Source organism: Zonotrichia albicollis, chromosome 33 (genome assembly GCF_047830755.1).
Source record: "Zonotrichia albicollis isolate bZonAlb1 chromosome 33, bZonAlb1.hap1, whole genome shotgun sequence".
NCBI lineage: Eukaryota > Metazoa > Chordata > Aves > Passeriformes > Passerellidae > Zonotrichia > Zonotrichia albicollis.
The window spans coordinates 4010764-4029441 of record NC_133851.1 but is presented as its reverse complement, the minus strand read 5'-3'; the positions used below and the strand labels follow the sequence as shown (position 1 = coordinate 4029441).

The 18678-nt window shown below is 49.3% G+C and overlaps 1 protein-coding gene across 1 annotated transcript; it reads right to left on the bottom strand.

Moving 5' to 3' along the window:
- Window positions 1-301: 301 nt before the first annotated feature.
- On the bottom strand, window positions 302-18623 carry LOC141726159 (cysteine sulfinic acid decarboxylase-like). The gene is made up of 15 exons (XM_074530573.1): window positions 18271-18623; window positions 15444-16474; window positions 14951-15140; window positions 14462-14861; window positions 13252-13635; window positions 3104-3166; window positions 2477-2580; window positions 2034-2108; window positions 1748-1886; window positions 1611-1675; window positions 1418-1499; window positions 1134-1333; window positions 1014-1065; window positions 628-717; window positions 302-522 (listed from the first exon to the last, which is right to left on the bottom strand). The coding sequence occupies exons 3-15, from the start codon at window positions 14998-15000 to the stop codon at window positions 349-351; spliced, it is 1878 nt and encodes a 625-aa protein (XP_074386674.1). The 5' UTR covers window positions 15001-15140; window positions 15444-16474; window positions 18271-18623; the 3' UTR covers window positions 302-348.
- Between the last annotated feature and the right edge of the window lie 55 nt (window positions 18624-18678).

Here is an 18678-nt window from a genome sequence, read left to right as displayed (position 1 = left end):
CAGATCCTCTTCCCTACAAATTCCAGCTTCTGGAACTTCAAGAATCCATGGGAATGTCAGGAGAGTCCCAACCCCACTACATGCTGATCCCAGAATCCACAACCTCCTCTGGAGCTTCCAGGGGAATTATGGGACCTCCTACACACCAAACCCTATTTTGAGGGTGGGGTTATATCAAATTTCTATCAGATCAAGACCATTAAATGGAGTTTTATTCCATGAGTGTGGAGTTTTGGGAGTGAGGAGTTTTTCTAATTTGGGATGAGGGGAGGAAATCAAGGATCTGCTCCACTTCCTCAGGGATGGGGGGAAGGTTTTGGGGTCTTTCACTGGGGTTTTTGGGACTGCTCACAGATCCCATCCCAATTCCTGTATCTCATCCAGGAAGAAGTCCAGGTCCTGGCAGGTGACAGCAGGATTGGTGATAATCTGCCGGAAGAAGTTGACGTGGGATCCTTGGGGTTGGTATCCCACCATCATGGAGCCCCTCCGGATCATCTTTTCTTTGATGGCTGGGGCCATCTAGGGGGAAACACCATTTCAGGAGGATTTTGTTTTTCTTTTTGGGTGATTTCTGGGCATTTGGAAGGTGTTGGTGGTGGGGGGAATTTGGAATTCTGGGCTCACCTTTCCCAGTTTGTCCCAGAATTGCGGGGAGTTCTCCTGGCCCCGCAGGCTGGGTGGGATGAACCAGAAGCAGAGGTTGATAAATTCTGGCTGCAGGAAGTGGAAGAGGAAGGAGATCATGACCATTCACCCAGTTCCCAGAATCTGATAGGGATTTGCACTTCCAGAAATTGAGCCATGTGTGTTTAATTGTCTAGGGTTGGAACCTGCAGGATTTAATCCTCCAGGATTTAAACCTCCAAAATGGAAACTTCCAGGATGATTAAACTCCAGGATTTCAACCTCTGGGATTTCAATCCCTGGGATGATTTAAACCTGTGGCATTCCAACCTCCAGGACTCTTAGGTGTCCATATCCCCCATCCTCCATTCCACCATCACCCTTACCTCCATCACCAGCTGGAATCCCTCCCTCCTCTTCACCTGCTCCAACAGATACCTGGGGAGAGCAAAGAGGTGAAGCCAAGTTTGGGAGGGTGGAGGGTTCCCCCTGATCCTGGGGCTCACCGAGAGGCACCGAACGCCTGCTCCACACGCTGTGCCAGCCCCCGGGTCCCCACGGCTTTCCAGAGGATCCAGAGCTTGAGGCCGTCGGCGCGGCGGCCGCACTGGGGGCTCTTGTCCCCTGTGTCCAGGGACACGTCGTAGAACTTGTCCCGCTGGAACAGGTACGAGGCCCCCACGCCATGGCAGCGCTGCAGGAGCCCCTGGGATGGGCAGGGGGCACCAAAATTAATGAGGGGGCCCAGGAGGCATCCTAGGGGCACAAATTCAGGATGGGGGGCACCTACGGAGCTGTCACGGAGCAGGAATGCCGAGCACTGCAATCCCACCATCAACAGCTTGTGGGGGTTCCAGGTCACTGAGTCAGCTCTGGTGGGGGGGAACAGCAGAGTTTGGAGGGGCCCTCTGGGGAAAAAGGGTATCCCCAAAAGCTCAGAGGGCAGGTGGGAATCTTTTGCAGGGGTAGGGGGAGGGACACACCTGTGGATGCCGGCAAGGAGATGACGGAGTCGGGGGGACAGGAGGGCGCTGCCCCCCCATGCTGCCTGCAGGAAAAGGGGGATCAGCACGCACAGGGGGACCCCCAAGCCCCCCCCAGCCAAGCACCCCGAACTCACGTCCACATGCAGCCACAGCCTGTGGCGGGCACAGACGTCGGCGATGGCGTCCAGCGGGTCGAAGGCGCCCAGGACAGTGGTGCCACTCATGGCACACACAAAGAGGGGCTCCGAGCCCTGGGGGGGATTAGGGAGGGGTCTGGGGGTATTGGATGGTGCTGGGGCATGGAAGGCGGTAGAGGGCAGGAGAGCACAGGGAGTCAAAGTTGGCCACGATGGTGGCACAGAAAAAGAAGGGGCTCTGAGCCCTGGATGGGCATTTGGGGGGACTTTGAGGGGGCTCCACCCCATGAGCTCCCGGAGCTTGGCCAGGACCTGCTCCTCCATCAGCACCAGCACTGGGGCCACTTCGTATGTGTACCTGGAAGGGCCCAGCAGCAGTCGGGGTGGTCCCCTCCCCCTGAAACCTCAGAACCCCAAACAACTTCCCCAGAGCCTCAGCACTCCAAAACCTCCCCCCAGAAGCCCCCCTCCATCAGCACCAACACTGGGGGCTAGATCAGGGCAGTCAGCACAGGGTTTTGGCAGGTCCTTTCTCATCTGGGCTCCTCAACACACCCAAAACCCTCCCTCCAACCTTGAGCAGCCCAAAATCCTCCTGCCAGCACCTCCCCCTCCATCAGCACCGGGGGCTCCTTGCAGGTGGATCTGGGGCAGAGGAGGGTCATGGCAGGTTTTTGAGGGTTGTCCCCACACACCAGCCCCACTTAGGGAGTGTCGGGGGCTCACGGGCTCGTGTTGAGGGTTTCGGTGAGGAACCGGCCAGCCAGGACGTGGTGGTACAGCCCCGAGAAAAGCTGGTTGAAGAACTGGGGGTTGTTGTAGAATGTTTTCTATTTGGCATGTTTACTGCTTCATTTGAGGTTTGGTGGTCCTTTTGGGTTTTTTCTCCCCCTGTTTTTAGGGTGAAATAGGTGAATGAGGCTAGTTGGCCCATGATGATGAATGGGTGTTCTACCGGCTGACTGCCTACTAAGGTTAGAATGAGGATATTAGCGACTAGGGTTCAGAACCCTTGTTCAGGGTTCAGGGACAGAGACCTGCCTTTGTTATTTTATTGAGCCAGATGTGGGTTTATCTGTTTGTTACTTAGCTATTTTCTGGCCAAGTTTCAAACCCCTGTCCCCTCCCATCGTGTTGTTAACCCCTCCTATCCCAAACTGTTCCCTTCCCTTGAAGTCCTTCATTGGTTTATATACCTTGTATTCCCTACCTTGTGTTGCACCCCCAATTCTCCTGATTAGCTAGAGATTGTATCCTCCCCTGAGACCTGGCCCCCTTTATAAGCTGTTGTTTGCCCCCAGTTTGCGGTCCTGGGACCTTGGGGAGGGGGATTTTGCCATCTAAAAACGTTACCTGGAGTTCTACCCCAGGCCCGTGCTGTGGCCCTTTTGTTCCATGCTGCGCCTCCACTGGTAGCTGGCATAGTGCGGAGCCCAAAAGAGGGGGACTGTAGCCTGCCCCCCCCCATCACCATCCAGCCGGGATGCGCGACAGGGGGTGACCTGGGGGAACAGAGAGGGGACAGAGGGTGGTCAGGGAGGACACGGATGGGGGGCTGGGAGAGGCAGGGAGAGATATGGGAGGGGATAGGGGGAAATGGGGGGGAACATGAGTGAGTTTGGGATGGCACGTGGAGGGTGAGACACAGGAAGATAAGGGAAGGACCTGGGAGGTTCAGAGGAGTCATGGCAGGGTCAGGAGGAGACTAGGGGACAGGAGGAGGACATGAAGGGCAAAATGAGGAGGTGTGAGGAAATGGGAAAATGGGTGGGCAGGGGGGATATCGGGGAATCAGGGGATGCACAAGAGGGACATGGAGGATGGGGGGACAGGAAGGATTGGGGGTGGGTAGGGAAGGATCAGATGGGACATGGAAGGGGTTGGGGGTACATGGAGTGGTTAGGGAGTGGATGCAGGGGGAAATGGGGGGGCATGGGGGCAGTCAAGCGAGATGCAGAAGACTGGGGTGTTATGAGTTCGAACAAGGCCAGATTTTGAGAGGGAAAAAGGCTCTTGTTTATTAAAACAAACTACAGAGGACGGGGAGTTTGACATAAGCCCAAACTCCCATGCAACAAACTGAAGATAATGTGTCCCAAACACGCTGGGTTCTTCCCCAGAAGTTGGTCCCTCAGAAGAAGAAGAACCCCAAGCCCAACCGAAACCCTCACTTTATAACCTCTCTCTGGTCCAGGATTGGTGGGTTTTGGATCTGCCCGTTGATTGATTGTTTTCCCGTGTTCTCATTGGTCCATATCAATATTCATTCTGGACCAATCATTTTCTTGGGTCATCGAATGATTGGTCAAGTCCCCTGTCCAATAACCTCCCGCCCCCCTTCGACTATCACCCCCACCAAACCCTGGACGTCCCCTCCCCAGGACCCACAACAAACACCCATCAAATCACCCCAAAACAGCAATTCCAATTCAACACAATTTGAACACCATTTATAACAACTCCCCCCTCTAAAACTTTGATCGGGCTTTAGCCCGCATCAGTATGTCCAACAGTTTCTTAATTAATTTCTTCTTCAGTGGTGTAGAGTTGTCTCAATTTCTGGTATTGCTTGTGCATCTCAGGGGCTGACTTGGCAATCTCTGAGTTCTCTGCTATTTCCACTCCATTTTCTTGTAGTAGCAGCTTTCTTTCATTAAACATGGTTCATAAACCCCATGTCTTAGCTTTCCTTCAGTCTCCTTCCTGAAATTTTTCTTTCATAGGGCATTCCCCCATTAACTTCTGTTTGAAATTCCCTATATTTTCATACAGCCAATATGTTTTTCCATCTTCTATAGAGGTGGTGAATGACAAAAAGCTGAAGCAATTGGGACTCGGATTCGTGCGGGTTCTAAGGACAGCAGTCCAAGAATCTCCTGCATACAGAGGATGGTGGCATTTCTCAAACAGCAGTGGGGGTCCGGTACAGGCTACTCTCCCAACCATGTCTCCCCTCCACAGAGGGTCAGCGACTCTGTGGTAAGAATATAACCTGATCCAGTCTTGCCCCCTGCTTTTCTTGTTTATTTCTGTGAGGTTCTTACCAATTACTGCTGCAGGAGTCTACCTTTCCTTTTGTATCAACCTGTTTCTTCCGTCTTTTAGGGGCAGATTGCTAGATGCGTGGGAGAATGCTCTATCTTTTTCTGGATCTCAGGGTCTGTATTAAAAAATACCAAAGATTAAAACACTTCCTTGACAACTCCTATCATTTCACCCCCTCTAAATAGAGAAAAGAAAAGTTACAAACTTTCAATTAGTTATTTTACAATAAATCTAACAAAGTTCCATTATAACTCATAATTTATGTGTCTTCTTATGATGTTTCTGATGTCTTCTTCCTTAGAATCAGCTTGGTGTTACTTAGCTGAGGTCAGAGATAGCCCCTCGGGTGCTGAAACTGGCCCTTTCACTTTGGTGACAAGTGTCCATCCTGTTCCTGTGTTCGAATAGCTGTTTCGGTGATCAGTAAAACTTGGAATGGACCTTCCCACTTTGGGATTAATGGTTGTTCTCTCCAGGTCTTGATTAATATGCAGTCACCAGGTTGGAATGTGTGGGAGTAGTTTGAGGAAGATATCCCTTAATTCTTCTAAAGTGCAGGTTGTAGTCTTGATATATTTTCTCACACCCCATTCTCCTTCTTCATATGTTCTCACATTTCCTGAAGTTGTTAAGAATGGTAAACAAAACATCATTTCATATGGTGACACTCCTATATTTGCCCTTGGTTTAGTCCTTATCCTCATTAGTGCCAGAGGGAGACATTTCAACCAATTCTTCTTTGTTTCTTCTGTTAATTTTGTAAGAGTTATCTTAAGAATGTGATTCATTCTTTCTACCCTCCCAGAACTTTGGGGTCTCCATGGAGTATGAAATTTCCAGATGATATTTAGAGCATTCATTAGTTGTTGTAATATCTTAGCTGTGCATTCATTAGTTGTTGTAATATCTTAGCTGTAAAATGAGGACCTCTATTGGAGTCAATAGTATTAATTATTCCATATCGGGGTATGATTTGTTGTAATAAAATTTTGCTTACAGTCTCTGCAGTTCCTTTCGTTGTTGGATATACCTGCACCCAATGAGTTAGATGGTCTATCATTACTAGTAAATACTTATACCTTTGTACCTCTGGTAATTCCATGAAGTCTGTTTGTATACATTGAAATGGTCCTTTTGCTAACTCGCTTCCCCCTTGAGGTAATTTTCTCATTACTTTTCTCTTTATCTTCTGGCATATCATACATTCTCTGGTTATTATTTTGGCGATTTCCCATACCCCGATACATACATAAGTTCTCATAAAATGATCGCACAATGCCTGAGTGCGCCGATGAGTTGAGACATGTAGGTCCTCTAATATTTTCCTAGTTAATGCTTTGTTTAATACTTGTCTACCTTCTGGCATCCTCCATTCTCCTTTTTCATTTTGGTCCGCACCATGTTTTAGTAACTCTTCTTGTTCTTTTTCATTAAATATAGGGATCTCCTCCTTTCCTCTATCATCATCATCATTCTCATCTCCTATTTCATTTAGTTTGAGGATCTTTTCTGAATTCTCCACTTTGGCCCTCTTTGCAGTTATATCTGCTAAGTTCCCCTTTATTTCTCTAGTATCATCTTTTTGGTGTCCTTTTGTATGCACCACTGCAATTTCTTTAGGCCTTTTCAGAGCTTCTAGCACTGCACTTATGAGGCCTTCATGAATCAAGGTTTTTCCTTTTGAGTTAACAAATCCTCTCTCTGCCCAGATTTTCCCAAAGGTATGTACTACCCCATAAGCATATTTAGAATCAGTGAATATAGTGCCATTCTTTTTGTCCAACCATTTCAGTCCTTTTAATAGTGCATAAATCTCCCAACACTCTGCAGACCAATTCACAGGAAGCTCTCCTTTTTCCACAACTGTCATTGTATATCCATCTACTATGGTGTATCCTGATACTCTTTTCCCATCAACTACTTGTGTTGAACCATCTATAAAAAGTATTTCTCCCTCAGACAAAGGTTGTTCTAATAGATCCTCTCTGATTTTTATCTGTAAATCTATAGTTTTGAGACAGTGATGTTCCAATTTTTCCTTTGGTTCTCTATATAAGAACTGCACAGGGTTCTGAATTCTTGTTGTAGCTAATTCTATATTTTCACTGTTGTTTAAAATCAGTTCGTACTTTAAAAGTCTACTGTCTGAAATCCACTGACATGCTCTTCTACTTACGATGCTCTTTAAATCATGGGGAGTATATACCTTGATTTTGTTACCTAATGTTAACCTGTAACCTTCTTCTAGGAGAACTACAGTGGCGGCTACTGCTTGGAGACAAGTAGGCTGACAGTGGCAAAGGAAGACAAGCAATCAGTTAATATGATTGGTAAAGCAAGCTTCAGTTTATTTTGAGTACAACGGTACTTTTATATGTTTCTAGTAATTATGCATACTCATCGTTAGTTCATTGGTTTAAAGCAAAAAGTTACATTACATATTCCTCTTCCTTTGTGGTTTCTAACACAGGGTTCTTCCTCATTCTCGTTGCTTTTACTTTCTATTTTTATATTGCAAAACCTCTTTTCTTCTTCATTTTTACTGCTGTCCTTGCCCTTTCGACCTTGTCAGCATAACACAGCACACTTTGCAATTTCCTTATCGTGGCGTGCAGCCTAGTTATGTCAAGCCAACATGGGGTTTGCTTGTACAACATTTCAAGGGACCCATGGCCCTGTTTATCCAGCCATTCTTCCACAATAGGCCAACCTCTGACAACCGAGTCTAATAATTTTGAGATGAGGGCAATGGGCTTCCACACTCCACACCATTCTTGTACAACGACACCATAAGCTATTCCTTCTTCTACATTACCAAACAGTTCAAACAGTCTATTCAAATCCGGTAAACTTAACACTGGGGAATTTGCTAATTTTTCCTTTAATTCTTCCAGCTACTTCTCATCATCTTCAATTTATAGGCTCATATTCAACCAATTTATTATATAGGAATTTAACTAACTTTGTGTGTCCATCTATCCATAATTTACAGTATCCAGTTAATCCAAGTAATTTCCTTACATCCGTTTTTGTTTTAGGTGCTGGTAAGGATAGTATGCCCTGAATTCAGTCAGCACCTAATTTCTTGTATCCTTTCCCAGTTATGTGACCCAGATATTTTACTTCAGGTTCAACAAATTGTAACTTCTTTTTGGATACTTTTAACCCTTTTCCCCCCCAGGAAGTTCAGTAGATTAACCATTGTTGCTTGTACCTCCTCTTTTTGTTCCCCAGAAATCAACACATCATCCACATACTGTAGAACCTGGGAATTTCCTTCGGGTGTAAATTGTTTTATGATTTCTTCTAGAGTTTGGCCAAACAAATTTGGTGACTCTGTGAATCCCTGAGGTAAACTTGTCCATTGCAGCTGTTGTTTCCTCCCGGTTTCCTCATCCTCCCATTCGTATACAAACCATTTTCTACTTTCTTTGTCAAGTGGGCAGGACCAAAAAGCATCTTTCAGATCTATAACACTAAACCATGCATGTTTTGATGGTACTTTGCTTAATAAATTGTATGGGTTGGCTACCACTGGGTATCAGATAATGGTTTACTTATTTACTTCTCGTAGGTCTTGGACTAACTGTACCATCTGGTTTCTTTAGAGGCAATATAGGAGTGTGATGTGGGGACATAGATGGTTCTAGAATTCCTTCTTCAATCAGATTTTTAATGACAGGTGTCAGCCCTTGTTTCCCTTCCATAGAAATTGGGTATTGTTTAATTCTTATTGGAGGAAGGTCGGGTTTCATTTTTACTTCTGTAGACGGAATACTTAACAGTCCTCCCTCTTCTGCCCACACCCTCGGATTCATGCCCTTTTCACCTTCCTCCCTCAAAACCATCATCTTTGCTACCATACATTTTCCCTCAGGTACTACTATCTTTAATTGCACCTGTAAATCCCGGCCTAGAAGGTTAGAATCTAATTCTGGCAAGTATAGCAGGTCTGCAGAGCCTTCTCTGAAACTTCCTTTTATAGACACTTCTTCAATGATGGGTACTTCAAAAGGGTTGTTTTCAGCCCCTCTAACTTTACATGTTCAGTTACTTAGTTTGCATCCTTAGGGATTTTTCAAACACTTGAACGATCTGCCCCAGTGTCAACTAGAAATTCAATTTCTTTGCTTTGAGGGCCAATTTCTAAGTTTATCAGAGGCTCCTTTTGATGACCAATATCATCCCTCAGAGCGTACAGCCCCTGACACCCCTAGTCATCTCCTGTTTGCCTCCATCCTAGAGTGTCCTGTTCGTGTGCGATGGCTTCATCTATTCTTTCTTTTCTACAGAAATTCCTGGTGTGTCCCCTTTCTCCACAATAAAAACATATGATATCGGCCCAAGGTGGTCTTCCTTTCACCCATGATGTTCTGCTATCTCTATTTGGCTCTTTCTTGCTACTTGGTTGTACTTTGAATTCACCTCCTCGAGGCCCTGCGTACTCACCTTTTCTCACTCCTGTGGTTTCACTACTTCTGAACCCTGCACTTTCCCTAGCGACTGCTACCATGATTTTTGCTTTTGTCCGGGTCTTTTCTTCCTCCCTCCTTATATATACTTTTTGTGCCTCCCATAGTAACTCATTCATTCCTTTTTCTTGCCAATCATCCAGCTTTTCTAATTTTCTCCTGATGTCTACCCAGGCTTTTGTTACAAATTGAATTTTGACTAGGACTTGTCCTTCTGGACTGTCCGGATCAACACTAGAATACAATTCAAAATTTCTTTTAAATCTGTCTAACCAGACACTAGGTGACTCATCCCGTTCCTGATGGCTATCAAATGCCGGTTTTAGTGTTATTTGTTCTAGGGACAGCTTCTCTGATGCCTCTTATAATTAGGGTTCTGTATTGTCTCATACTTGCTCTTCCCTCCTCGTGATTCGGGTCTCAGTTGGGTGGATTGAGAGGCATCTTCTCTTCCCCTCTGGGACCATCTCAATTCTCCCTCTCCCAAATTTTCATGCCTGCTGCACGAATCATTTGTATTTCCTCTGAGGAAAAGAGTATTTCTAAAATTGAATTTAATTCTTCCCATGTGTAAATATTGGGTCCTAAAAATTGATCTAGTTGCTGTGAGATGCCTATGGGATCTTCTAATAAAGGTTTAATTTCTTTCTTAAAATTTCTAACTTCAGAGGCCGTGAATGGGGCATTCACAAAACCAATACCACCTCTGGCCCTCCCCATAGGCACTTCCCTTAGAGGAAACAACTTTTCAATTCTCCCACCTTCATCTTGAATTTTCTTTGCTTGGAACCTTGTATTATATTGATGAATTGCTACGTGCTTATCTGGTTCAATTAACTTCTTTTCCTCTATATCTTTACAACAACAGGCCCTTTTCACTCCCTGACCTTTTGTTCGCAAACTTTCCTCCTGCTTTTGACTTTCAGTATGTTGGGGTATGGGGGATAAATAAAAAGGAATGTTTTGTTATGTTCCAGAAATAAGAAGAGAGGAAGAGGTACTTTGGGTTGTGGGTTGAAATATGGAGGAAAAATAAAGAGGGGTATTTTGGAAAGTTTTGGGAGCCAAGACTGGGGTATAGACACTCTGAGTGGTACTAGAGACCGGTGTCTGGGTACTTGAGGAACTGGAGGGAATCTGCAAAACTGAAGGAGTACTAGAATGGGCAGGTTCTGGAATATTTGGGAAAGGACATGATACAGAAGAGGGAATGCTGGGAGCAGGACAACTTGAATTAAAAGGTTGAGGTGATTTTAAAACTCCTGTGGGAGTAGATACTGAAATTGCATCCACCTCGTGAGATGGTACTGAGGGGTACAAGGTTGGAGGGGGAGGAGGAAGGTGGTCTGTAGGAGGAGACGGAGGAGGAGGTAACGGGAGGTCATCTAAGGGGGATGGATGGATACTCTGAGTGTCATCTAAGGGATCAGGAGGGGGAGGCAGAGGAAGATGGTCTAAAGGATCCCACCTCCTTTCTGGTAGCTTAGTTTCTTCTTTTTCTTCTTCTCTGGATACTTTATATCCTTTTATTTCCTCTTCCTGTTTCTCCCTTTCTAACCAACATTTAGCATAACTAATCTCTTCCTCGCAAGGTTCTACCCAGATATTGACATATCTGTTTAAAGCTGTACATAGCCATCTTTCTTGTGCCCCGTACCAGGACAGGTCCTTCACCAATACTCTCTTTAGGCCATATTTCTGTACAGTATCTCATCATTTTTATTTTATCTAGATCCTTCATTCCCTCTTTAGTGTCCTAATTTATTAAAAGTTCACTTAAAGAACTACTAGGACATATTTACTTAAAAACTTCCTTCCCTTTTCTCTTCCTGCTGGCACTTTTTCCAGCACAGTGTCCCATCTTTAACTAGCAATTGGTAGCCAATTATAATTTTTTAAAAAAATATTATTTTGTTAATTATTTATTTGAATTTATTTATTTATTTTATTTTTTTTTAATAAGGGATAAGTATTAGTTATTAATGAGAAAGAGAAAATAAATATTAATTATTGTGGAAAATGTATTAATAACGGTTACTTTAAAAAGTTCCTTATCGTGAGAGACAAGACAAAGATGGCAACTTTTAAAGAAATGTTTGACATGGGAAACGAAATAAATGTGGTGGCTTTGGTGGGAAACAAAACAAAGAAATGGTGACTCAAAGAAATATTTAGTATGGGAAACAAAATAAATATGGCGGTTTAACAAGGGTTTCGGAATAAAAATGTCAATTGAAATGAACATTTATAACCTAAGAATAGTGAAATGTCCAAATTAATTCCAAAAAGAAATGTAATAGCTATTGTCTTAGCTGACTATTACAAGAAATGAAGCAACTTACAACCAGTTACTCAACCAAATATAAAATAGATACAGTGAGCCACTTACTCAACAGAAGACAAAGTGGCCACTCTGAAACAAACCACCTGCTCACCAGAATACCAAATGACCACAGCCAGCCACTTGCTCAACAAAAGACAAAATGGCAACAGTGAAACGAACCACCGCTCAACCAAATACAAAATGGCCACAGCGGGGTTTTATACTTGCTCTCCCTGAATAGCAGTCGGAGGACTTTCAGCTTGTCCTCACCTCCAAACCTCACTCTGCAGAGATTTTGACAACTCATGTACAAAGGGCTTCCACTGGAGACGCTCTGCCTCTTGAATTTTTCCCTAGCTTAGACAGGTTCTAACATCCCCTTCAGCCCTAGTGGCTGAAAGGGCCCTTCCATAGTTGGCGGCCCACCTGCCCCCTGAGGGTCACTGCACCTGTGAAGTTTAGGCCCCTCAGTTACCCCTATGACCCCCTGATGGGATCCCAGCTCAGGGTCCTGAGTCTGTCCCCCTCTGCAACTCCCCCAATGGGATCCTAGCTCGAGGGCTCCCTTACTCGCTTAGGTTGGGCACCCTCCCCTTCCCCTGTCTCAGAAAGGGGCACTCCCCTATACAGTGGCTACTTTGTCTGGCAGTCTCTGTATAGGAGTTTTTCTCCCACCCCTGAGGTCCTAGTTCCTCAGAGACTAGACTCCCCTGCTCTGTCTCTGAGGAACAACCCTCCAGGTGATTTGGGCTAGTGGTCAGAGCTTTTGCCCCTTACTCTGGGCAGTCCAGCCCACTAACACCCTCCTCTCAGGGCCAAGGGCCCAGATCACCCCTTGGAGCCTCCACTCACTGGAGGAATGGGAGCCTGAGCAGACAAGGGTGGCTAGAGGAGGGTACTCCTCATCTCCCCTACTCTAGGTGTCCCTGGAGGTACACGCACTCAACGACTGCAACACTCGCTTCCCCCACACACTTGCTTCGGGAGTCTGCGCTTGAATTAAATGGTTGAGGTGATTTTAAAACTCCTGTGGGAGTTTAACCCCTCGCACCTTAAACCCCACCTGCCCGCTCAGAGGCAGTGTGACCCCCACTACCTCTCAGAGGGCTCTCACCTTTTTGGATTGTTCTGTCCTCTGCAGCCTTGGGTATAGGCAGCAATCCCTTCCTGCAGTCCGACGTAGTTCAATCTCAGGCAGCCAAAAAGTTGGCTGGACGTATCTCCCAGGTCCTGAAGAACCCCGGACCAGTTTGGGGCATGAGGTATCCCTGACGAGTCCCCAAAAGATGTTATAAATTCGAACGAGGCCAGATTTTGAGAAGGAAAAAGGCTCTCGTTTATTAAAACAAACAAACAAACTACAGAGGACAGGAGTATACATAAGACCAAACTCCCATGCAACAACCCAAAGATAACAACGTGCCCCAAACACGCTGGGTTCTCCCCCAAAAGTAGGTCCCTCAGAAGGATCCACGTGTTGATTGGTCGTTTTCCGGTGTTCTGATTGGTCCTTATTGATATTCATTTTGGACCAATCATTTTCTTGGGGCATCGAATGATTGGTCAAGTCCCCTGTCCAGTCACCTCCCGTTTCCCTTCAGTTATCACCCCCACCAAACCCTGGACCTCCCCTCCCCAGGACCCACAACAAACACCCATCAAATCACCCCAAAACAGCAATTCCAACCCAGCCCAAATTCAACACAAATTGAGCACCATTTATAACAGGGGGACATGGAGGGGAACATGGCAGGGGCCACAATGTTTGACACTGGGTGGTGCCAGGGGCCACACTGAGAACCGCTGGGCCGAAGTGAGAGCTGCCGTGCCCAACGCAGTTTGTGCAGGGCTAAGCTGGGAGGCACTGGGCCTGCCCTGGGGCTGTACTGGTGTGCACTGCTGTGTACTGGGAGCGCACCGGTGCGGACGCTGAAGCGCAGCACATCCCGGCAGCGCTGCAGGAGCCGCTCCCGCCCCTCCCCGTCGCTCCGCAGCTCCAGATCCAGCAGGTCCCGCAGCTCCTGCGGCTCCTTCCACTCACACACCTGGGAAAGCACTGGGAATGACTGGGAACGAGACTGGGAACCGCAGGGAGAATGGGCTGGGAATGATGTTGAGAATGGGAACGGGACTGGAACCAGGAACCAGAATGGGAATGGGACTGGGACTGGAACCAGGAACCAGAACGGGAATGGGAATGGAACCAGAAACCAGAATGGGAATGAGACTCACACCAGAACTGCGAACAGAATGGGGAATGGGAATGAGAATGGGGCTGGAAGTGGGACTCCAAATAGGACTAGAAATGGAAACAAGATGCGGAATAAGACTGGAAATGAGAATGAGACTGCAACTGGGACTTACTCTCATTCCCAACCCCAGTGCCACTCCCAGTCCTGTATAAGATTGGGAAGGGGACTCGGAATGGGAACAGGACTGGAAATGGGACTGAGAATGGGACTGAGAATGGGACTAGCTGTTGGAACAGGACTGGAAGTGGGACTTGTATTAGGAACAGGATTGGGAATGGGACTGGAACTGGGTTTCAGAATGGGAATAGGACTGGGAAGGAGCAATATTGTGACCCACACCCCCTTCTATGTCTGCTTCCAGTCACACGCCTGGGAATGACTGGGAATAGGATTGGGAATGACTGGGAATGAGAATGGGATAGGGACTGAGGCAGGGAATGCCTGGGAACAGGACAAACAATAGGGACCAATCGGGAACCCCATCCCCTCCCAGGGGGCTCCTTCCAGTCACCTACCTGTGGGGACAGAAACAGGATTGGGATTGAGAATGGTACTGGAAACGGGAATAGGATGCAATGGGACTGGGGACCCTCCCTCCCGAGTGCCCCAGTGTCCCAACCTTCTGTGTCACATCTGTGCTCTTCCGCACGCCCTCCTCCAGCAGGATCTGGAACACTTCCTGCAGGAATTCCTCCCCAGCGGCCGTGTCCAGGCCAGGACATTCCAATGGGATGCTGTCCCCAGCCCCAGAGGGCTCAGCCATGGCAGGAGAACACAGGGAGACCCCGAAGTGCAGTGGGAGGGACCCTGGAATTGGCAGCAGGTGGCAGGAGTGGGGGATCCCAGGATGAGCTTCTCCTGGAAGGAGATAATCTTGGGATAAAGTGAACCCGGGACAAGGATCTCCTGGGATAAGGTGATCCCAGGCTGAGCTTCCCCCTGTGATGAGGTGCTCCTGGAATAAGGCTCTCTCAGGATGAAATTCTCCTGGGATACGGCGATTCCAGAATGATGTTCTTCTGGAATGAGGTAGTTCTGTAACAGGATGATAGCAATATTAGTTGTTCCCAGGATGGGTTTCTCCCGGCATCAGGCTCTCTGGACTCACCTCACCTCTGCCAGCCACAATTTTCCAAGATCAGGTGCTGCCAGGAACATGTTCTCCTGGGATTAGATGATCCTGGGACCAGGCTTTCCCAGCTCCTCTCTCTTCCCTGCCCATGATGGATTTTCCCTCTGGTCACATCACCAGGGGCAAGGAGCAAAGTCCAGGACTCAGGAAGGAGCCCCGGAGGGTTCTCGGGACAGGGGGGAAGGGTTAGGACTGTACCCCCGGATCTGTGGGAAGAGTGGTGACCCCATATGACCTCCCACTCCCAGTGTCCCCACAACCCATTCCCAGTCTGGCCCCCACCCATTCCCAGGGTCCCCAAACTTATTCTCATTGTCCCCCCTGTCCCCAGTGTACAGCCCACCTGTTCCTAGTGTCCCCCCATTACTTGCAGTGTGTTCCCCCACCAGTGTTTGGTGTCCCCCATGTCCTGTGTCCCCACACCCATTCCCAGTGCCCTTTATTTCCAGTCTACCCCAAATCCCAGTACCAGTGCCGACAAGTTGAACCAGTCCAAAGATTCCTGCAGGATCATGCAGCACTATGTTGATTTGGTCTAGGTTCTGCATCAGGGAGCTGCTCATTGTGCTTCCACTGCTGGCCATACAGCCCTGCTGCCATTGCAGGGCAGTGGCGGCCGCCGCGGTGCTGGCGCTATTTAATGCCTCTCCTCATGCGGGGTGCTGGGATGGGGACGCTGCTGCCACTGTCCCTGCCCTTTCCACCGGCAGTGCAGCTGGCTCGGGGCAGCCAGGCAGGCAAGGCTCGCCGCAGGCCTTGCTGAGATGGCGGTGGCTGCAGCGCATCGCTGCAGGCTGCACGAGGATGGCCCCGGCAGCAGGGCTTTGCCACCCCAGGAAAAAAACGTGCAAACACGGTTTTGATTTTCTGCTTAAATATGTCATCACAGAGGTGTTACCAACCTCTCTAATTGGGCCTGCAGCACGTCCATCTTCACAGCCATCAGATTGGATATGGTGGAAGCTTCCAGACGCTTCTCAGAGAAGCCACACCTGTGGCACCACCCGCCCCCCCGCCAAAAACCAGGCTGCGCCAAACCAACACATCTCCATCCTTGTTCCCATCCCATCCCCTCCGCCCCATCCTCATGCTAGCGTCCCCATTACGATGGCCCTATCCTCATTCATGTGTCCCAACCCATCCAGGTGTCCTGACGCCCCTCCAGGTGTCACTGTACCCATGCCCTCTGCGGCGCCTCCAGAGCTGGCCAGGGTTCCAGAAAGTTCCCGCACTCAGGGCAGAGGTGTAGTCTCTCAGAGGTGTACCTCTCAGCCATGGGTACGGTAGTGTTGCCACAGGTTGGAGCTGACGCTGAAGCTCTTCCTGCATTCCCTGCATGTGTACGGCCGCTCCCAGGTGTGCATCCGCCGGTGCTGCACCAGTGCCGAGCTCTCCCCGCAGCGCTTCCCGCAGTCCCAGCAGCCAAAGGGCTTCTCCCCGGCGTGGATGCACCGGTGCGTGGCCAGGTTGGAATTCTGGCTGAAGCCCTTCCCGCAGGCGCTGCAGGTGAACGGTCACGCCCCAGTGAGGGTGATGCCGTGCCGTGCCAGGCCCGAGCTCCAGCTGAAGCCCTTCCCACATTCCCCGCAGATAGTGGGGTGCAGCCCGGCCCCTTCTGGCCTCAGCAGCTCCTTCAGGGGACTTGGTCCCCCCACAGGGGGCCTGGGGGGCTTCCGACATTGCCGGGCCAGGCCAGGATGGGCTGTGTAAGAGGAGGGCGGGCACCGGTAGGGCAAGGACAGGAGCTGGGGCCCCCAGCCGCCTGCTCCATCCCAAGGACACCTGCCCTTTCCAACTGGCACCTGCTCCAGGCCCTCTGTCTCAGCTTGGTCCCACTGGTACCTTCATCCTTCTTTCCATTTTCCATCCTCTCTTCCCCTTTTCCATTCCTTTCCCACATTCTCCATCCTATTTGTACCTGCTCTATTCCCACTGTCCTTTCCCCATCCTCTTTCTCACCTTTCTCCAGCTCCTCTGAGCATTTTCCCATCCTCTTTTCTCTTTCCTTTTCCCATCCTTATCTGCTCCATCCCCTCTTCACATTCTCCATCCCCTCTTCCCCTTCTCCACCTCCTCTGAGCCTTCTCCATCCCTTTTCCCTCTTCCCCATCCCGGTTGCCACCTCCTCCCTCCCCTTTCCTATCCCTATCCCTATCGTATTCCAAAGCCAGAGTTCACTTCCCCCAGCTCCCCACTGCACATAGACAAGGATCTGGGATAGGGGTGCAAGGGGGGACAGGAACTGGAACAGACAAAATCCCTCTGGAAAACAGGGATGAACTTGGGGTACCCAGAAAAATCCCCTGTACCCCAAAATCAGAACACCCTCATGCCATGGGTTTGGGGTAACCCTACACCCCAACACTGGGACATCCCGATATGTGAGACTAGGACATTCTCACACCCCAAAATCAGGACACTCCCATCCCATGGGATTGGGACATCCCTGCATCCCAATATTAGGGCATTCCCATGCCATGAGATTAGAACCCTGCACCCTCAAATCAGGTGATACTGTCCTTTAACTCTGGGATTGTGTGACCTTTAACCCTGCCATATCCTGGGATCAGGGCAGCCCCATGCCCTGGGATTAGGGTACCCCATTCCATGTGAATAAGACATCCCTGTACCCCAACCCTGGGACACCCCCATTCCATGGGAATGAGACATCGCTGCACCTCAGGACTGTGGCTCCCTGGGCTGTGGGATCAGGACACCATCATACCATGGGAACAGGGCACCCCAAACCAACCCCACATTCCTGAGATTCCCATATCCTGGGATTGGAGAACCCCCAAACTCCAGGATCAGGGTACCCCATTCCATGGAACTGGGACATCCTTGCATCCCTGGAGCACTCCCAGACCCTCGAACTGGCATACTCCCAGGCCACAGGAATGTGACACCCCTGTATCCTGGGGCATGGAAAAGGGGAATACCTTGGAACTGGGGTACCCCCACAGAATGGATGCAGGATACTGTCACATCTCTGTCCCCCCTTACCCTGGAATTGAGGTACCCCTGTGCCATGGGAATGGGCCACCCCAACATTCCCAAGATTCCCTTACCCTGGGATGGGGTCACCTCCATACTCTGGCATCGGGGTCCCTCCACACCGTGGGACCACAACCCCCCCTCCATCCCTGGGACCGCCCGAGACCCGGGTCCCTCCCTGAGGTTTGAGGTCTCCCTGTACCACAAGGGCAGGGTCTCCCCCAATGCACGTCCCTAAGGGAGCCCAGAAAAAGCACCCACCCCCCTTCACCATTCCAGGAGGCCCCCTCAGAACCTCTTACCGTGGCCAGAGGCCTCTTTGGCAGGAGGTGGAGAGGTCTCATCTGTGGGGGGGCCTCGAGCAGTGCGGTTTTCCGGGGATCCGTGGGGCCGGGGGTGTCTAGGGGGGCCCTCCCCCCACCCCCTCAGTGTCCATTGCCGCCGTCCCCTGGACGGAAGGACCCTGCCGGGGGGGAGAGAGGGGCAGGGAGAGAACTGGGGTGACCCGAGGACACCCCACGGGGGGGCCGCTGCCGCCCCCAAGGAAGGGGTCGTTCTGCCCGAAGCCCCTCCGTGCCCCTCCTGCCGCTGGGGTCACACACACAGTGACATGATGGCACTGCCCTCGTCCCACCCCACAGCCCCTCCCATTCCCCCACGGAGGAACCCCTGTATCTCTCGCCCCTCCTCCACAACTCAGCAATCGCGAG

What these genes read in the sequence shown, in the direction of transcription:
- LOC141726159 (XM_074530573.1), bottom strand. Translation starts at nt 15,000, where the DNA reads ATGTTCCTGGCAGCACCTGATCTTGGAAAATTGTGGCTGGCAGAGGTG. An exon ending in GCACAGATGTGACACAGAAG is followed by an intron (nt 13,636 to 14,461) that starts GTTGGGACACTG and finishes GTGCTTTCCCAG; the next exon opens with GTGTGTGAGTGGAAGGAGCC. An exon ending in GATTCCAGCTGGTGATGGAG is followed by an intron (nt 718 to 1,013) that starts GTAAGGGTGATG and finishes CACTTCCTGCAG; the next exon opens with CCAGAATTTATCAACCTCTG.